Here is a 19,264-nt window from a genome sequence, read left to right as displayed (position 1 = left end):
ATAATAAAACAATTTTATTCCCAAACTCTTACTCCGTTTCCTTCTCCTATGAATTTTTACTATTTTATAGAACTAAACATCAAAAAATGCTGGCCTATGAAATGTACAAAAGTAACTAATCTGTTTAGCAATAGTTTACATAACGTATCTTTTAATACCTATTTTGACATGTACTTAAAATTTAAATACATAAACAAAATATTCTATTACCTTCAACTTCTTTGAAATCCATGTAATTTTTGAACATGTATATATAACATTAGATTTAAAAAATACATGAAACCTATTAAATCTTAATCCCTTTTCCCAAGTAAAAAGTCTTTTAATTGGGTTTCCAAAATGCGCGACATCAATTTTATAAGTCTAAACAATTTGTCTGTGGTGTTGTATATATTTTATTGAACTTTAAATGAAATATTGGGATTGGGTGCAAGTTCTAAAACTTACAATGCCCTCTCCCTACAAGTATACAAAAAAATATTTCAAAATTACGAGTACAGAAAAGGTCATTGCTGCTCAATACTGAACACTGAAATTTACATAACATATCTATCTACATGTGCATTTATAATTACAGTACCCTATGTAGGTATATTGTTAAAATTCACATCAAAATCATTCATTTTAAAAAGAATACGTTTGTATGGATTCAATTGAATACAATCTCACTTGTCAGTGGTGTAAAAGGAAAAGAAAACTCTTAAAGAAAGAGAAATTTGTACATTTTCTTCTGTAAAACTTTCAACACAAATATAGCCCCATCCTAAAACTGTACAGTGCCAGAGATTTAAAGATTTTTTTTTTACTTGAAATAATACAGTAATATTTACATTTGTCAATGTCTGGTCAGCATTAAACCTTTGATATTTCAATGTATTTTTATATCTTGATAAAAGGCACTGAAAATTTGGCTTAGCATAAAAAGCTTTATATTTATAAACCGACACAAGTCAAATTACAAATTTATTTACTATAAATAAAAGGAGTACTAGATAGTTTGTATCAGGAGGATATAAAAAAAATGTTCGCATGGGGCAACTCTTTCATAAGCCTAAACGATTGCAAAATTTAACCTAAGCTTCCAATGCCTTCATGGCTTCCGTAACATAAACAAGGTAGACATTTATTCCTTAAATAAGCATATTTATCTATCATGACATTGACGTGAAGTTTTGATAAACACATTATTAGCGTCCTCACAAGTTGTTGCGCAAGTCTCAAGAGCAAACACTAAAAAAAAAAAAAAAAAAAAAAAAAAAATTCCATCCATGTACATTTAGTCTTCCCTGAGAATCACAAAATCTACTAGCATACCCCACTCTCTGTGCGGATAAAAACCACACCTTTCAGTTTAGTGAATGACACAATCTCTCTCTTTCGTGTGAATTTCATCATACTCTCTATCATAATATAGTTTGGCACAAAATATTATTAGAACACTCTTATAATACACATGCAAGAATATTGCAATGTGCGATCACAACCATTTAACAATTGGGACTAGTTGAAAAGCATCGATTTTTGAATTTTAAGTTATTCTGATACAAACTGATTGATTCGTTTTAACAGAGCGTCCCTGCTGTAAAATATGACCACTCCAACTGGCACACAGACACCAAGGACCAAAAGAACGCGCTTGTAATTGATACGTGACTTCCGGTTCACTGGTAAGGTCACAAGGTCGGGCGGATCAACATTCCTTTTCTGAAATACCTGGAAATGATAAATGTAACTAATAATCAATTCATTTAAGATTTCATGATTTCTTCCGGTTATGCATGTTATCATGTCGCTTCAGCAACAATTTCAACCAGTTTGGACATTGCACACGATAATTCAGCAACACGCCATTTACATGTAGGGCACTGCGCATGTTACTTCAAGTACAGCGAAATAAAATTGCAAAGAAACATCGACAACATAATAGAAGAAAAAATAAATGCAAGCTGGCATTAGTCAAGGTTAATTGGCATTAGCAGGTGCGGCAAGAGCAACACGTGGGGAAAACTACTTGCTTCGTTAACACGGGTATATCCTTACTTACATATAGAACTGCGTTTACGAACCGTGTCACGCGAAGGAAACTGTTTAAAACTACGTAATGAAAAGGGTCAGGACTAATCTTTCTTTTTTGATTCTTCGAATTGACATACATGAACACGTCTTTAACACGAGCTAGAGGAGTTAAAACGAGCTAGAGGAGTAACCCATGTACAGTGCACACGCATGTCGATGATAGCATGCTGTCTCGCGTCCTTCTGAGAAAGTTTCAATCCTGGAAATGGCACCAACGTAAGGGGTAGTGTTTGATGTGACTTCAAATTAAGTAAGGCTTCTAAACTGTGTAATTATAACTGAGAGTAATGGGTTCAGTGAGGCATACAAACAAATTAAAATAAGAGGAAAAATACGTATGCGCATGTATTATTCACTTTTGAATACCCACAGCAAAATCCTACAGGCACCTGACCACTAGACCATGTATCCCGTGCACAATCCTACAGGCACCTGCCCACTGGACCATGTATCCCGTGCACCAAACATGGGGCCAAAGTGGTACTTTACCTACAGCTGATGACGTCTCAATATGAGTGAGAAATTCTCGAATGTCCTTAGAACAAATGTATCCTTACTTGATAGACCACTGTTCGAACGTCCCGTGACTCCCACCTCTAAATGCCGAGTGTTTGGTGATGGAGCATTTACTGCCTATGTTAACGTCTTAGATTCGAAGCGGCAATGGCACGAACGGGTCTCGAACTCACGACCTCTCGGTTACGATGCGAACGTTCTAACTACTGAGCTATCGCGAACGGTCTATGTGTAGAAAGGGTTAACTGCAAAACTGTTATAACTTTCAGGGGATAAAAATTATGACATCCCTAATTTCCCCCCTCAAAGCTACAGTTATGCATCTAGCCAAGGGTTTACAATCCACTTCGTAAGTGGAAAGCCAGCGGATCTTACTCCCTTGGCTAGTGATGACGTCACTAATTTAACTACTAGTATACGGAGATAATTATGTCTGCGATTACTTTCCTTGATATCTACGGAAACGGAAGTGCGCGGTTTTTAAATTTTGTTTTTGTTTTGTTTTTGCAATCAAATAAATTCCCTCTTAAACCAATCACAGTTTTCAAACTATCATGACATTTAGTACCGTGAGTTCCTTTTTACTTTCGCGAAACTTTTACTTCACCTTGCCGAATCACAAAATTTATTGTAGGTGAATGAACGAAATTATCAGACAGAGACAATTATTTGTCTTATCTTTAGGAAAACATCGGCGTGTGTTACAAACTAAAACACAAGTTCAATCTGTCTACAACAAAGCGTTAAGATTCTTCCGCATCGATATACTGAGAAACGTCCTATGGCAACTGCTATCAAATGTGTTAATTTCAAGTAACACATTTATCATTTGAAAGGATTATAATCATAGCAATTAATTATCATATTTCAAATGATTTGTTTTTGATTAATTGAGTCAATGAAAGGGGCGAAAATTCGCTTGTTACTGCTTTCATCATATTTACAAGTATTCCCTTACAGAAAAAAACTAGTTACACATCACAAAATAAACATACCGAAACAAGAGGCCCATGGGCCACCTGGGTCACCTTGGCCCATATTTAATTTTTTCCCTATATATTCGCATGTAATAATTTGATCCCTATTGTGGCCTCAACCTACCACCGGGGGCCATGATTTTTACAAAATTGAATCTGCACAATGTCTGGAAGCTTTCATGTAAATGGAAACTTTTCTGGCCCAGTGAATTTTCAGAAGTAGATTTTTAATGATTTTCCCATATATTTGTATGCAAAATTTTGATCCCCTACTGTGGCCCCATCTTACCACCGGGGACCATGATTTTTACAAACTTGAATCTGCACTATGTCAGGAAGCTTTCATGCAAATGTAAACTTCTTTGGCCCAATGGTTTAAGGAGAATTTTTTTTAAAGATTTTTGTCTATTTATTAGTTATGTAAAACTTTGATCCCATATTGTGGCCCCATCCTAGCCCCAGGGGTCATGAGTTCTGTACTATGTCAGGAAGCTTTCTTGTAAATCTCAGCTTTTCTGGATCAGTGGTTCTTGAGAAGAATTTTTTTTCAAGATTTTCCCTATATATTTGTATGTAAAACTTCGATCCCCTATTGTCGCCTTATCTTACTCCCGGGGGCCATGATTTTAACAAACTTCAATCTGCACTATGTCAGGAAACTTTCATGTAAATTTCAACTTTCCTGGCCAAGTAGTTTTTGAGAAGAAGATTTTTAAAAGATTGTCCCTATATGTTTGCATATAAAACTTTGATCCCCTATTGTGGCCCCATCATACTCCCCGGGGCCATGATTTAAAAAACTTCAATCTGCACTATGTCAGGAAGCTTTCATGTAAATCTCAGTTTTTCTGGATTAGTGGTTCTTGAGAAGAAATTTTTTTAAATGACCCCACCCTATTTTTGCATTTTTGTGATTATCTCCCCTTTGAAAGGGTCATGGCCCTTAACCCTGAATGCCCTTCACCCAAGGATGCTTTTGGCCAAGTTTGGTTATAAGTGGCCCAGTGGTTCTGGATAGGAAGTCGAAAATGTAAAAAGTTTACATACAGACGGACAGACGACGGACAACGGGCGATCAGAAAAGCTCACTTGAGCTTTCATCTCAGGTGAGCTAAAAACATAGTAAATTTACGTAAAACATACCGGAATCATAGTAAATACACATTAGTCATGCCGGAATCATAGTAAATATATATTAGACATACCGGAATCATAATAAATATATGTTAAACATACCGCAATCATAGTAAATATACGCTGGACATACCGCAATCATAGTAAATATATGCTGGACATGCCGGAATAATAGTAAATATACGTTATATATGTCGGAATCATAGTAAATATACGTTAGTCATACCGGAAACATAGCAAATATATGTTAGTCATACCGGAAACATAGCACATGCATGTCAAATATCTATGTTAATTACACCTCTATCACTATTCCATCGGTACCTAGACATTTGAGACTCGGCGATTTGCTTCAACTGTCCCTCTTACAATGAAGCAAATTTCATTTATACATGTACAGCACGTGACCCACAGAATCTGAACAATAGGGGAGCACAGATTATGAAACAATAAATGCAGAAAAACATATTAAAAAGAGAGCAAGGTCACCATTAGTCAAAATAATCCCCAAGCATTATGACAGTGTAAATTCAATTTTGGCATGAACAATGAATTCCACACTCTGAAGGGATGCAATTCATTTTCTATCACGATGAATCGGGTCTGCGTGGCAGAACAAGTTAGTAGCCCAGCTTCTAAATGATGTATCGAATACTGTTTAAGCTTTAGCAATGAAATTGTCTCTGCTTTACTGGAATAGCAGAGCTCAGTAAATTTGAGCTTTGGGGATAAAACTTCACATGAAAACTTTTCATGACTTCTTGTTATCATTGAGGTCAAGGTCAGCAGGTCATTGCCCTCACATGGTAAAAAATGTTTACCAGGTGATATCTCAAATATTTATTTGAGCTTTAGCAATAAATCTTCACATTAAGATGACCCATATCGTCAGGTCAAAGCAAGGTTAATTAAAATCACAAGGTCAAATGTATCTTAAGAGTATTACAAGTTCCGTAGATCAAGGATGATATACTATTATTGTGAATTGTCAGAGAAACTTTGTAAGAGAACTTTTCAGAAAATAGACATAAATCATATAAGTATTACTTATGGCAAGGAGCATATATTATTTGTATCTAAAGATCTATAAAACTATTCTGCATAAGCTACATGTCAAGGTCAGTTAAAAAATATATTAGACACTTGCATATTAAGTAAAACATGGTTATAGCAAGCCTCAAGGGCCAGTGAAAAAAACTTCGTTAAAACGAAACTACAAATGGTATATCCAATAATAATTACTTCGTTATTTTCCTCTCATAAGAAATATTAATTAATTTGTTATAGGCATGTTTTATTGTACTCAATTTCATGTCGTTTCATGGCCTGACAATTTTGTAATGAGGGTCTGGCCCCTAAAATCTAGGTAAGTCTCACTTTTACAGAAGAAACAGATATTATCACTGTGTACAATGCCACATGCAGGGGACCGTGATTGGTGTAGCGCAGGGTGTGTGAATTCCAAGCGAAGTTAGTAGGTCAATAAGTATTCAAAGACTGATTGTGTTTAATTAAGATAAATCTAGATAGCCAAAAGTATTACACGGAAGACAATGGTTATTGAGAAGCTAGCATTAGCAATTGGGAAGTCTAGAACTCTTTGGAAATACTCAAACACTCCGACAATATACAAGTAGGGTGGGCGCAGGGTATATTTTTTGGTGTATTTAATGAGAAATCTCCATTCCTACTGCATAAAGTGCCATGTTTTCTTTACCAGAAAGATTTCCTTTGAATGGGAACTCAATATTCGTCTGAAGAAACTAGCACAAAATCATGATATGCCAAGTATTTGATTGAAAACCATGTGTGGCGTAGGGGGTGAAAATCACACACCCTGCGCTACACCAATCACAGTCTCTGCATATGGCATTGTACACAGTGATAATGAAAAAGTGCGATTGAGATCAAAAGAAAATTTATTGAAGTTTTATGGTCCCCAGAGCCTGAAAACAAAGAGCTTGGGTCAACATACACCAAATCTGGCTTTAAGTTTGAATGAAAATTAACAAACCATTGCAATAAATCTGAAATGCTTATTTTTTTACTCATAAAATCCCTACTGTTCATATGCAAGATAGTTACGTCACACCGGATGTTTATAACAGGTAACTGATAACCAAAACCCATCATGGTATGGAATTCAGTGGAAAATTACTCAGCTTTTTCAAATTTTACCCTACATTTGACAGTTCTTGAGCTAATCTGGCTGTGATGCATGTTTCAACCCACTTTGAAATTCAGCTGAAAGTTTTTTGCAAATTACACTGTAAAATCATTAATTTTCACGGGGATTCAGTTTTTCTGGTTTTCATGGTATGGACATTGTTAAAAACGAAAATCCTGTTCACACAAAAGAAACTGAACCACATTAACAATTCTTATTATATATTTTCAATTTCATCTCTTCTTTTTTCTTTAAAAGTTTGTGGGTACATATCACATGATGTATGCCCGGAAACATTCCGGCCCGCAAACATTACGTCACAATCAATACACAAGCAAATTACTACGCTGTTAATTTTTCGTGTTTTAATCAGTTAAACCAATAAAGAAATCGTTCAAAATGAAATTATTGTTAGTTTCTAAATGAAATTGAAAGTATATAATAAAAAGGTCCCTCTACGTGCCAAAAAACTTGGTCGTCATATTTTTCCATACATAGTCTATAACCTACAATTACAGCATCAAATCAGATTTACATGAACATGCTTGTTTAAACCACAGAAATTTATCCTCTGAAAAAATACACGATTCTACAGTAAAAAGCATGAAATGGCCCCCTTTCAACTTGTGTATAATCCATCGTTCATCCTCTGACTACCATACCTTCTGTAATTTGGATGATAATCTCGTCAATTCTTTCTGTAACATCTCTACGTTCGCCCGTGTCTCTAGACAGTGTTTCTGGAGTTGCTTTGGTGTGGTACCATCCTACAGTATAACCAATATAAATATCTGTACGAGATGTCTGTGGATTATATTTTCCATCATCTAATAAGTCATTAGATACATGCAGGTTCCTTCAACAACAGCTCAGTGATTTGGCAGGTCTAGTGTATATTCTAACAAGAGGCCCATGGACCACATCACTCACCTTAGCTCATATCTAAAGATTTTTCCAATATATTCGCATGTAAAACTTTTATCCCTATTGCGGCCCCAACCTACTCCCAGGGACCATGGTTTTCACAAACTTGAATCTGCACTATGTCAGGAAGCTTTTGAGCAAATGTAAACTTCTTTGGCCCAATGGTTCTTATGGAGAAAAATCTTAAATATTTTTTTTCTTTTTATTAGTTATGTAACACTTTGATCCCCTATTGTGACCCCATCCTAGCCCCAGGGGTCACGAGTTTAACAAACATGAATCTGCACTATGTCAGAAAGCTTTCATTTAATCTCAGCTTTTCTGGTTCAGTGGTTCTTGAGAAGAGGATTTTTAAAGATTTTCTCTATATATTTGTATGTAAAATTTTGATCCTCTATTGTCGCCTCATCTTACCCCCGGGGGCCAGGATTTTAACAAACTTGAATCTGCACTATGTCAGGAGGCTTTCATGCTTTCCTGGCCAAGTACTTTTTTTGAGAAGATTTTTAAAGAATTTCCCAATATATTTGTATTTAAAATCTTTGACCCCCTAATATGGTTCCATCCTACCCACAGGGGACATGATTTTAACAAACTTGAAATTGCACTATGTCAGGAAGTTTTCATGTAAATATAAGCTTTTCTGGCATAGTGGTTCTTGAGAAGATTTTTCCTATATATTTTAATGTAAAACTTTGATCCCTTATTGTAGCCCCATCCTACCCCCGGGGGCCATTATTTTAACAAACCTGAATCTGCAATATGTCAGGAAGCTTTCATATATATTTCAGCTCTTCTGGCCCAGTAAATCTTGAGAAAAAGATTTTTAAATAACCCCACCCTATTTTTGCATTTATCTCCCCTTTGAAAGGGACATGGCCCTTCATTTGTACAAACTTGAAAGCCTTTCACCCAAGGATGCTTTTGGCCAAGTTTGGCTTTAATTTGCCCAATAGTTCTGGAGAAGATGTCAAAAATGTAAAAAGTTTACAGACGGTGGACAACAGGCGATCTGAAAAGCTCCTGAGGTTTGTGCAGGTCTTATATATTTTACTGTGTTTATGAGAATTTCGCTTTAATGCTATAAATAAATTATATATTCCTTACTGTATAATGTAAGATGTTTTATTCAGAAGGGACTATATTCTGCTGTGGATGAACTTTGTTATTAGAACAATTTTCCTCACAGTACTTTTAATTTTTGTTGTTGATTTTTTGTCATCTCAAATCAAATATGAATTTCTAAGATAGATACCAGGAATTCTGCTGAACAACCCCTTTTATCCTTGTAATCTTACATGTATCTTGTCAATCATAACTACTCGGCTATTTCCGTAACCGCAAATGAACCTCGTATGTGGTTCAACGCCATCAGAGTCTGTTGCCATGTGCACACAACTGCAACTATGACGTCACAGTCGTACGTTACGATATGAAACGCGAGCTTTCAAATGCATCTAAGATATCATACATATCTAAGGTATTCTAATACTATCAATTTCCACTTGTATGTTTATGTACATGTATTAGACGTTAATGATACCAAAACTGAACCTGTGGTGAAAATCTAAATACCACATCATACAGGGATTCACTTCTGGCCTTCTAACCTAATCCACAGGCGCGCTTCCGGAAAAGAAATGCATCGATTTGATGCAATTTTTGCGCCGATCCACGTCCGAGTGTTTTTACGGGTTACGGAAAAAGACGAGCGTGTGATCCGATTGGTATCTTGTATGACAACAGAAGATCATGGCTACTATGATGCTGACCTTTGACCTTAAAATGACTATATGTTGAAAGATCAAAAACACTTCCTACAACACTGTTTCATTCACTGACTGAGTCACAGAGCCTCCACATAACATCTGAAAAGAGCTTCATATCCAGGATACCCATATGTTTGGAGGGCCCGTGGATTCAGTTTTTGAAACAAAAATCAAAAGGAATCTTTTCTCCAAAAATGTTCACACAAAATACAAGGCTGATAGACCTATTTCTGCTATTGTGTCCAAAACAATGCTATATTCTGTGACTGACCACGACCTTGACTTTGAATTAGAAATCAATAGGCATACTTCTCTCACAGTTTGGCATCTTAATAGCAATTTTAAGACTGAAAGCTAAAAAAAAAAAATTCTTTACATAGTGCCGACAACATAATCTCATTTGGTCACTTACTATTATATCAGATGAATTTGATGCTTTGGAAATGTTGACTTTTTTTGGCAGATGGGAAAACACCAAAATTTCCATGCACAAAAACAATACAAGTGTTTAATGAAAGCCAGTCAAAAATAATAAAGTGCCATGATTTCAAACTCTTTTTGAGTAAGATCTGCCGAATATTCCTGACTCCAAAATTACTGAATTATATATGGTGTGACCAGTTTACCTAGCTATCTATAGGGACCATTTACCTAGCTATCTATAGGGACCAGTTTACCTAGCTATCTATAGGGACCAGTTTACCTAGCTATTTATAGGGGTCATTCTCTTCTCCTCCCTGTTGCCTCTGTAGCTAGTGTGTGACAGAAGACTTAAACTCTATACTCTACATGGTGTCTATAATTTTGCAAAAAGATAATTATCAATCAGGATCACAGGACTAAGGAAATTAATTAATGAGATCTGAAAATATGCAGAGTGTGTGACATCACTATAAAAAACCAAATGCAGTAACATGCAGGTATCAAATGAGCAAGATGGGAAGATGGGAGTTCAATTAAGATGACGGAAGGTTACGCCACCAGATTATCGGATATCAAAATCATTGTCTTCATCTTATATACCTGAGTCTCTAAAACAGGAGAGTTGACGGTTATTTGGTCGGCTATGTAACCGATGGTACTGGACAAGTATTTCGTATGTTTACTGATGTTGGCTGCCATAGCAACTGCTTCACTGCAGCTGAAATCATGAAAGTCATTTAATTTAGAATAATAAAAAATGTATCAGTGCCAGCTCTGATACAAGACAACAGAAGTTTAGAGCAGTATTTCATAGAATCAGAACAGAAGTTTAGAGCAGTATTTCATAGAATCAGAACAGAAGTTTAGAGCAGTATTTCATAGAATCAGAACATGGGTTTCTCCACAATACGCCGATTTCGAGATATGCTCGAGTTATTTCCTTTTGAAGAACTCTCATACATAGTAAGGCGCGAAACAACTTGTTTACATGCGGGAGTGGGACGAATATTCATACTGCATAAGTGAATGTACTCATTAAGTCTCTCATATGCTGTTTCATCACCCGAATTCAACTGATACACAAACTAGGTAAGTGATAAGTATTCAGGGAGTAATTAGATACATGGAATTCTTATTATATCAGGTAATTTTATTGGTAGTAGGTATAATATCCATGATATTACTTTCAAATATGATATTGTTTTTATGTTTCTGCTTTAGTAAAACATTTCTTTCAATAGTATTTTGTGTTTCCAACATTTGGGTACCTGTAAAGTGAGAAACGAAATCGAAACGAAATCTACCGAAACGAAACGAAATCTGCCGAAACGAAACGAAACCCACCGAAACGAAACGAAACCCACCGAAATGAAACGAAACCTACCGAAACGAAACAGATTGTATAATCGAACTCTTTTAATTATAACAATTAAAAATGGTATCTTAGGCCCCTGTTAAAGTTTACACATATAAATAAAATTCGCCTCCCCTTTGATGTAGGCTTTCGGCTTGACTGATACAAAATTTTAAGAGTTGGAAAGGGGGGGTTAAACACAAAGTACATAAATACCATGTGCAATTAGCTTCGGATCCATAAATTTCAGAACGGAAGGTTACAGTCTCACAGGTCAGAAGTCTGGGGAAACACACTAAACGAGGGATGGGGTCGTCGGCGTTGGATCCGCTTTTGGGCATGAATACATGTTTCAGTATTTTTTGCTCTAAAGACAAATATATGTATACATGTGGATATTGTGTATTTGTATGTAGTATATCAAACGGTGGATTCTGAATATGTCCTCCCGTTCTCTTTGTGATTTCTGCTTAAAATTCCCTTGTTCATAAGCCTTTTCAGTTTACAAAATGCCGACCTCCTCCTAATAGTATTGCATTAAAAAAATTCCGTTTTCTGTCCCGTTTTCAATTCCCCGTCTTAGCAACACCCAAAATGTATAGAGTTTTTCCATTATTGAAAGTACTCGCACCTCAGCAGTTAGAGATAAAATAAGAGATTAAGAGCTCTTCCTGCTTTCAATTTTCTCAGACACCAGCTTCTTCAAACAATGTATCTATGCCCAAAGGCGGATCCAACGTTGGCAACCCCACCCCTCGTATAGTGTGTTTCCCCAGATCTCTGAGACTGTAACCCTCGGTTCTGAAATTTATGGATCCGAAACTAATTGTGCATGGCATTTAATCAACTACGGATATGTACTTTGTGCTTACTTTCCCCTTTCCAGCTTTTAAAACTTTGTAACAGTCAAGCCGAAAGCCTACATCAAAGGGGAGGCGAATTTTATTTATATGTGGTAACTTTCACAGGGGCCTAAGATACCTTTTTTAATTATTATAATTAAAAGAGTTCAGTTATACAATCTGTTTCGTTTCGGTAGGTTTCGTTTTGTTTCCGTGGGTTTCGTTTCGGTAGGTTTCGTTTCGTTTCGGTAGATTTCGTTTCGTTTCGGTAGATTTCGTTTCGTTTCGGTAGATTTCGTTTCGATTTCGTTTCGCACTTTACAGGTACCCTCCAACATTTACATATTTAAAGAGAAGCCGCTTTTAATACATTTTATCGTCTGTCTCACTGACAGTAGGTTCACTCTGTCCCACTTAGGCCCTCAAAGTTTTACTAAATGTACCTCCTACACAGGAGAGCTCTTATCTCAAAACTGGCGTATTACATGAGTTTTTAGCTCACCTGAGCTCAAAGCTCAAGTGAGGTTTTCTGATGGTCTGTTTTTTTTTAGCTTTAATTTTTTTTTTTTTACTTTACATTTTTGACTTCTTCTCAAGAACCACTGGGCCAGAAAAGTTTACCTTTACATGAAAGCTTCTTGACATAGTGAAGATTCAGGTTTCTTAAAATCATGGCCCCCAGGGGTGGGATGGGGCCACAATAGGGGATCAAAGTTTTACATACAAATATATAGGGAAAATCTTTGAATAAGGGCCAAGGTGTAACTCAGGTGAGCGATGTGGCCCATGGGCCTCTTATTTCTTCCCCCCCCCTCCCCCCCCAGTTTTTAATCATATGAGAACATGTAACAACAGTTTTGCTTTATGAGAATGATAAGGATTTAATGTTTCTTGTGGTGGATTCTGTAGAGGTGAAAATGGAAAACAAACAATGTACAAGCAACCTTTGGGTTAGTACCACTGCTAGAACTTTATCACACTACTGGATTTCATTAGTTATTATCTTTCCCAGTGATCTTGGGCTGGTATTTACAAAACATCTTATCATGAACATGTGTATGATATGAAGGAAAAATCAGGAAAAATGATTTTTAGACAGCTGATTACATAACATTTTATGCCCCCAAGATCGAAGGGCATATTGTTTTTGTCCTGTCTGTCATTCTGTAATTCTGTCTGAAACTTTAACCTTGCTAATAACTTTTGAACAGTAAGTGATAGAGCTTTGATATTTCACATGAGTATTCCTTGTGACCAGACCTTTCCGTGGGTACCAACATTTTGACCCTGTGACCTTGACCTTGGAGTTTGACCTACTTTTTGAAAACTTTAACCTTGCTAATAACTTTTGAACAATAAGTGATAGAGCTTTGATATTTCACATGAGTATTCCTTGTGACCAGACCTTTCCATGGGTATTGAACCTTTTGACCTTGACATTTGACCTACTTTTAATTTTTTTTTACATTGGTCATAACTTCTAAATGGTAAATATTAGAGCTTTCATATTGTACATGAGCACTTTTGACAAGATCTTTCTACTGGTACCAAGATATTTGCCCTTGTGACCTTGGCCATCTTCGGAATTGGCCATTATCGGGGGCATTTGTGTTTCACAAACACATCTTGTTCAAACTGAAATGAATCAATCAGAAAATACTAGGCATACAGGTTTAAATGATATACATGTTTATAAATTCTTGAAAAAGAAACTCCAACCCAAACATGTCAGAGGAAATCTCTGGACAAACAACTGACCGATTGAAATGATTCCAGTCCACCCCCCTGTACTTCCTGTCGCCTACCTCATCTTTCTGTTGTATGGTACGGTAGGCAGACTCCCTTTCTCCCAGTCCTGTTTGTGGACCATGTGGACACCATCTAGAATCTTCTTCCGAATTCCGATTTGTTGAATACCCATCTAAAGCAGGGTAGACAATTCTTTATTAATAGAGCCAATATTCATATAACAGTGGGTAATGAAAGCAACAAAACCCCATTAAGCTGAACAATCTGATGATGGCCTCAAGAATGATTACTCTAATTCGTTTTAAGACAGTGTAACTCATGTACAGTCTACTCTACTTATACTGAAGTCGCTTATATTGAATGATCTGTTACACTGAAGTCGCTTATATAGAATAATCTGTTATATTGAAGTCACTTATATTGAATGATCTGTTATACTGAAGTCACTTATATTGAACTATCTGTTATATTGAAGTCAATTATATTGAACGATCTGTTATATTGAAGTCACTTATATTGAACTATCTGTTATATTGAAGTCAATTATATTGAACGATCTGTTATATTGAAGTCACTTATATTGAACTATCTGTTATATTGAAGTCAATTATATTGAACGATCTGTTATATTGAAGTCGCTTATATTGAACGATCTGTTATACTGAAGTCACTTATATTGAACGATCTGTTATATTGAAGTCGCTTATATTGAACGATCTGTTATATTGAAGTCACTTATATTGAACTATCTGTTATATTGAAGTCAATTATATTGAACGATCTGTTATATTGAAGTCACTTATATTGAACTATCTGTTATAATGAAGTCAATTATATTGAACGATCTGTTATATTGAAGTCGCTTATATTGAACGATCTGTTATACTGAAGTCACTTATATTGAACGATCTGTTATATTGAAGTCGCTTATATTGAACGATCTGTTATACTGAAGTCACTTATATTGAACGATCTGTTATATTGAAGTCGCTTATATTGAACGATCTGTTATACTGAAGTCACTTATATTGAACGATCTGTTATATTGAAGTCGCTTATATTGAACGATCTGTTATACTGAAGTCACTTATATTGAATGATCTGTTAAACTGAAGTCACTTATATTGAATGATCTGTTATACTGAAGTCGCTTATCTTGAACTATTATACTGAAGTCACTTATATTGAATGATCTGAAGTAAAATATCTTCCCAGTAACATTATTTAGATGGTTCAACATCAGTTATACTGAACTTTGGATATTGCGAACAATTCTGGATTTCAATATATCCAGAGTAAACTGTATCTATTTACGTCTTTATTTATACATGTATACAGTACAACGACAGTTAGTCTTTGATTACGTTTAAGGAGTGAGCTAATGGTCCACACTGAAATATTATTTAAAATCAACTTCTCCATGGAACATTAGAGATGAACAAGATGTTTTTCTATTGAGATGTGGATAAGTGCAACTGTGGCAAAGAACAAGGTCTGACTGTGTACATATAAAGGCTCCAAAATTTCTCTGTTTTAACTGTGTCTTGAATTGAACTGTATTTTAAGAAAGTTGAATATATGCCAAGTATACTATCACAACTTAAATCAAAGTTGTTGCTTATTTGATAGCATTATTACATTATGAAAAAAAACTTTCCTTCCTTTTTTTTCAAAAACAGCTTGATAACTGTTGAATTTCATCCAGATTATTGCTTAGGAAAAGGTGTGCCAATCTGTCAAGCAAAACGAAACTAATATACATGTATATTGTGTGTTAATAGTAGATGAAAAATGTATTTGAATATAAATTTGTTCAACTTATGGGCTGCATGTTTTCTGAAAAGAAAACCCATGAATTCAAGAACATTTTCATTGATTTTGGCATTTTTGCAATTTTATGCCAACTTCACGCTCCTGTCGTATAACACAAAGCAATTAATTATTGATCATTAATGTAATGCAGTTGCATTTAAAATGACAAAGGCTTATGTGGCACATATACTCTTTAGCTTGGGAGGTAAATAAACTACTGGATTTTTTAAAATGTTGGTTATTTCTGACAATAAAACATTTTACAGATAGGTAATTAACGCTACACTGCATATCAATTTTCATATTTTAGAACTACACTGTACATGCTTGCTGAAATAAAGTCTGATGAAATTACTTGTATACCTACAAGCCAGAAAATAACATAAGTTTTGACTCATGGGAAAAAAAACCTTGGGCCACTATGTGGTCGACAGAAGGAAATACTTTGTGAAGTCTAGAAAAATCTTAACAATAAAAAGATTAAAGTTTCTATAAAAGTTATCATAGCTCAGAAACTAGTCACCTTTATCAAGTCTTCATCTGTCATCCTGAGAAACATGTCAAACTCGACCTGCTGGTCCTGGAACAGCTGTACCAGGTGACTGAGACCCAGCCCACTCAGAAACAGTTCCAGCTCTCCATATATCACGGCCCTAGAGGTCAACAAACAAAACACTGACCCCTATAATATCATTCTATCAATTTTACAGTCCTAGTGGTCAACAAACAAAACACTAACCTCTATAATATCATTCTATCAATTTTACAGACCTAGTGGTCAATAAACAAAACACTGACCTCTATAATATCATTCTATCAATTTTACAGTCCTAGTGGTCAACAAACAAAACACTGACCCCTATAATATCATTCTATCAATTTTACAGTCCTAGTGGTCAACAAACAAAACACTGACCTCTATAATATCATTCTATCAATTTTACAGCCCTAGTGGTCAACAAACAAAACACTGACCTCTATAATATCATTCTATCAATTTTACAGTCCTAGTGGTCAACAAACACAAGAGGCCCATGGGCCACATCGCTCACCTGAGTCACCTTGGCCCATATCTGAAGACTTTCCATATATATTTGCATGTAAAACCTTGGTCCCTATTATGGCCCAAACTACCCTTTGCAAACTTGAATCTACACTATGTCAGAAAGCTTTCATGTAAATGTCAACTTCTTTGGCCCAATGGTTCTTTTAAAGCTTTTTTCTATATTTGTATGTAAAACTTTGACCCCCCCCCACTTGTGGCCCCATCCTACCCCCCGGGGACCATGATTTGAACAAACTTGAATCTGCATTATGTCAGAAAGTTTTCTTGTAAATATCAGCTTTTCTGACTCAGTGGTTATTGAGAAAAAGATTTTAACTATATATTTCTATGTAAAACTTTGATCCCCCTTGTGGCCCCATCCTACCCCCGGAGCCCATGATTTGAAGAAACTTGAATCTGCACTATGTCAGAAAGTTTTCATGTAAAAATCAGCTTTTCTGACTCAGTGGTTCTTGAGAAGAAGATTTTTCCTATATATTTGTATGTAAAACTTTGATCCCCTATTGTGGCCCCATCCAACCCCTGGAGCCCATGATTTGAACAAACTTGAATCTACATTATGTCAGGAAGCTTTCATGTAAATCTCAGCTTTTCTGGCTTAGTGGTTCTTGAGAAGAAGATTTTTAAAGTTTTTCCCTATATATTTGTGTGTAAAACTTTGAACCCCCCCTTGGGGCCCCATCTTATCCCCGGGGCCCATGATTTGAACAAACTTGAATCTGCAATATGTCAGAAAGTTTTCATGTAAAAATCAGCTTTTCTGGCTTAGTGGTTCTTGAGAAGATTTTTAAAGTTTTTCCCTATATATTTGTGTGTAAAACTTTGATCCCCCCTTGGGGCCCCATCTTATCCCCGGGGGCCATGATTTGAACAAACTTGAATCTGCACTATGTCAGGAAGCTTTCATGTAAATCTCAGCTGGCTTAGTGGTTCTTGAGAAGAAGATTTTCAAAGTTTTTCCCTATATATTTGTGTGTAAAACTTTGATCCCCCCCTTGGGGCCCCATCTTATCCCAGGGGGTCATGATTTGAACAAACTTGAATCTGCACTATGTCAGAAAGTTTTCATGTAAAAATCAGCTTTTCTGGCTTAGTGGTTCTTGAGAAGAAGATTTTTAAAGTTTTTCCCTATATATTTGTGTGTAAAACTTTGATCCCCCCCTTGGGGCCCCATCTTATCCCCGGGGGCCATGATTTGAACAAACTTGAATCTGCACTATGTCAGAAAGTTTTCATGTAAAAATCAGCTTTTCTGGCTTAGTGGTTCTTGAGAAGAAGATTTTTAAAGTTTTTCCCTATATATTTGTGTGTAAAACTTTGATCTCCCCCTTGGGGCCCCATCTTATCCCCGGGGGCCATGATTTGAACAAACTTGAATCTGCACTATGTCAGGAAGCTTTCATGTAAATCTCAGCTGGCTTAGTGGTTCTTGAGAAGAAGATTTTCAAAGTTTTTCCCTATATATTTGTGTGTAAAACTTTGATCCCCCCCTTGGGGCCCCATCTTATCCCCAGGGGCCATGATTTGAACAAACTTGAATCTGCAATATGTCAGAAAGTTTTCATGTAAAAATCAGCTTTTCTGGCTTAGTGGTTCTTGAGAAGAAGATTTTTAAAGATTTTTCCTATATATTTGTATGTAAAACTTTGATCCCCCCCTTGGGGCCTCATCCAACCCCAGGGGCCCATGATTTGAACAAACTTGAATCTGCATTATGTCAGGAAGCTTTCATGTAAATCTCAGCTTTTCTGGCTTAGTGGTTCTTGAGAAGAAGATTTTTAAAGTTTTTCCCTATATATTTGTGTGTAAAACTTTGATCCCCCCTTGGGGCCCCATCTTATCCCCGGGGGCCATGATTTGAACAAACTTGAATCTGCACTATGTCAGAAAGTTTTCATGTAAAAATCAGCTTTTCTGGCTAAGTGGTTCTTGAGAAGATTTTTAAAGATTTTTCCTATATATTTGTATGTAAAACTTTGATCTCCTATTGTGGCCCCATTAAAACCCCAGGGGCCCATGACTTGAACAAACTTGAATCTGCATTATGTCAGGAAGCTTTCATGTAAATCTCAGCTTTTCTGGCTTAGTGGTTCTTGAGAAGAAGATTTTTAAAGTTTTTCCCTATATATTTATGTGCAAAACTTTGATCCCCCCCTTGGGGCCCCATCCTATCCCCGGGGGCCATGATTTGAACAAACTTGAATCTGCAATATGTCAGGAAGTTTTCATGTAAAAATCAGCTTTTCTGACTCAGTGGTTCTTGAGAAGATTTTTAAAGATTTTTCCTATAAATTTGTATGTAAAACTTTGATCCCCTATTGTGGCCCCATCCAACCCCCGGGGTCCATGATTTGAACAAACTTGAATCTACATTATGTAAGGAAGCTTTCATGTAAATCTCAGCTTTTCTGGCTTAGTGGTTCTTGAGAAGAAGATTTTTAAAGATTTTTCCTAT

The 19,264-nt window shown here is 36.0% G+C and overlaps 1 protein-coding gene across 1 annotated transcript in view; it reads right to left on the bottom strand.

Annotated features, from left to right (window-relative positions):
• Nucleotides 1–371: 371 nt before the first annotated feature.
• Nucleotides 372–19,264, bottom strand: part of LOC125653878 (ankyrin repeat, SAM and basic leucine zipper domain-containing protein 1-like) — a 38,029-nt gene continuing 19,136 nt past the window's right edge. Inside the window, exons 8-12 of the mRNA XM_048883562.2 lie at nt 16,267–16,396; nt 13,988–14,103; nt 10,587–10,704; nt 7,533–7,637; nt 372–1,713 (exon numbers count right to left, since the gene is read on the bottom strand). Coding sequence (XP_048739519.1) covers nt 1,534–1,713; nt 7,533–7,637; nt 10,587–10,704; nt 13,988–14,103; nt 16,267–16,396 — 649 coding nt within the window. The 3' untranslated portion in view covers nt 372–1,533. The remainder of the gene's footprint in view (nt 1,714–7,532; nt 7,638–10,586; nt 10,705–13,987; nt 14,104–16,266; nt 16,397–19,264) is intronic.

Source organism: Ostrea edulis, chromosome 7 (genome assembly GCF_947568905.1).
Source record: "Ostrea edulis chromosome 7, xbOstEdul1.1, whole genome shotgun sequence".
NCBI lineage: Eukaryota > Metazoa > Mollusca > Bivalvia > Ostreida > Ostreidae > Ostrea > Ostrea edulis.
The sequence above is the reverse complement of the archived record's forward strand: the minus strand, read 5'-3'. Positions and strand labels throughout refer to the sequence as shown.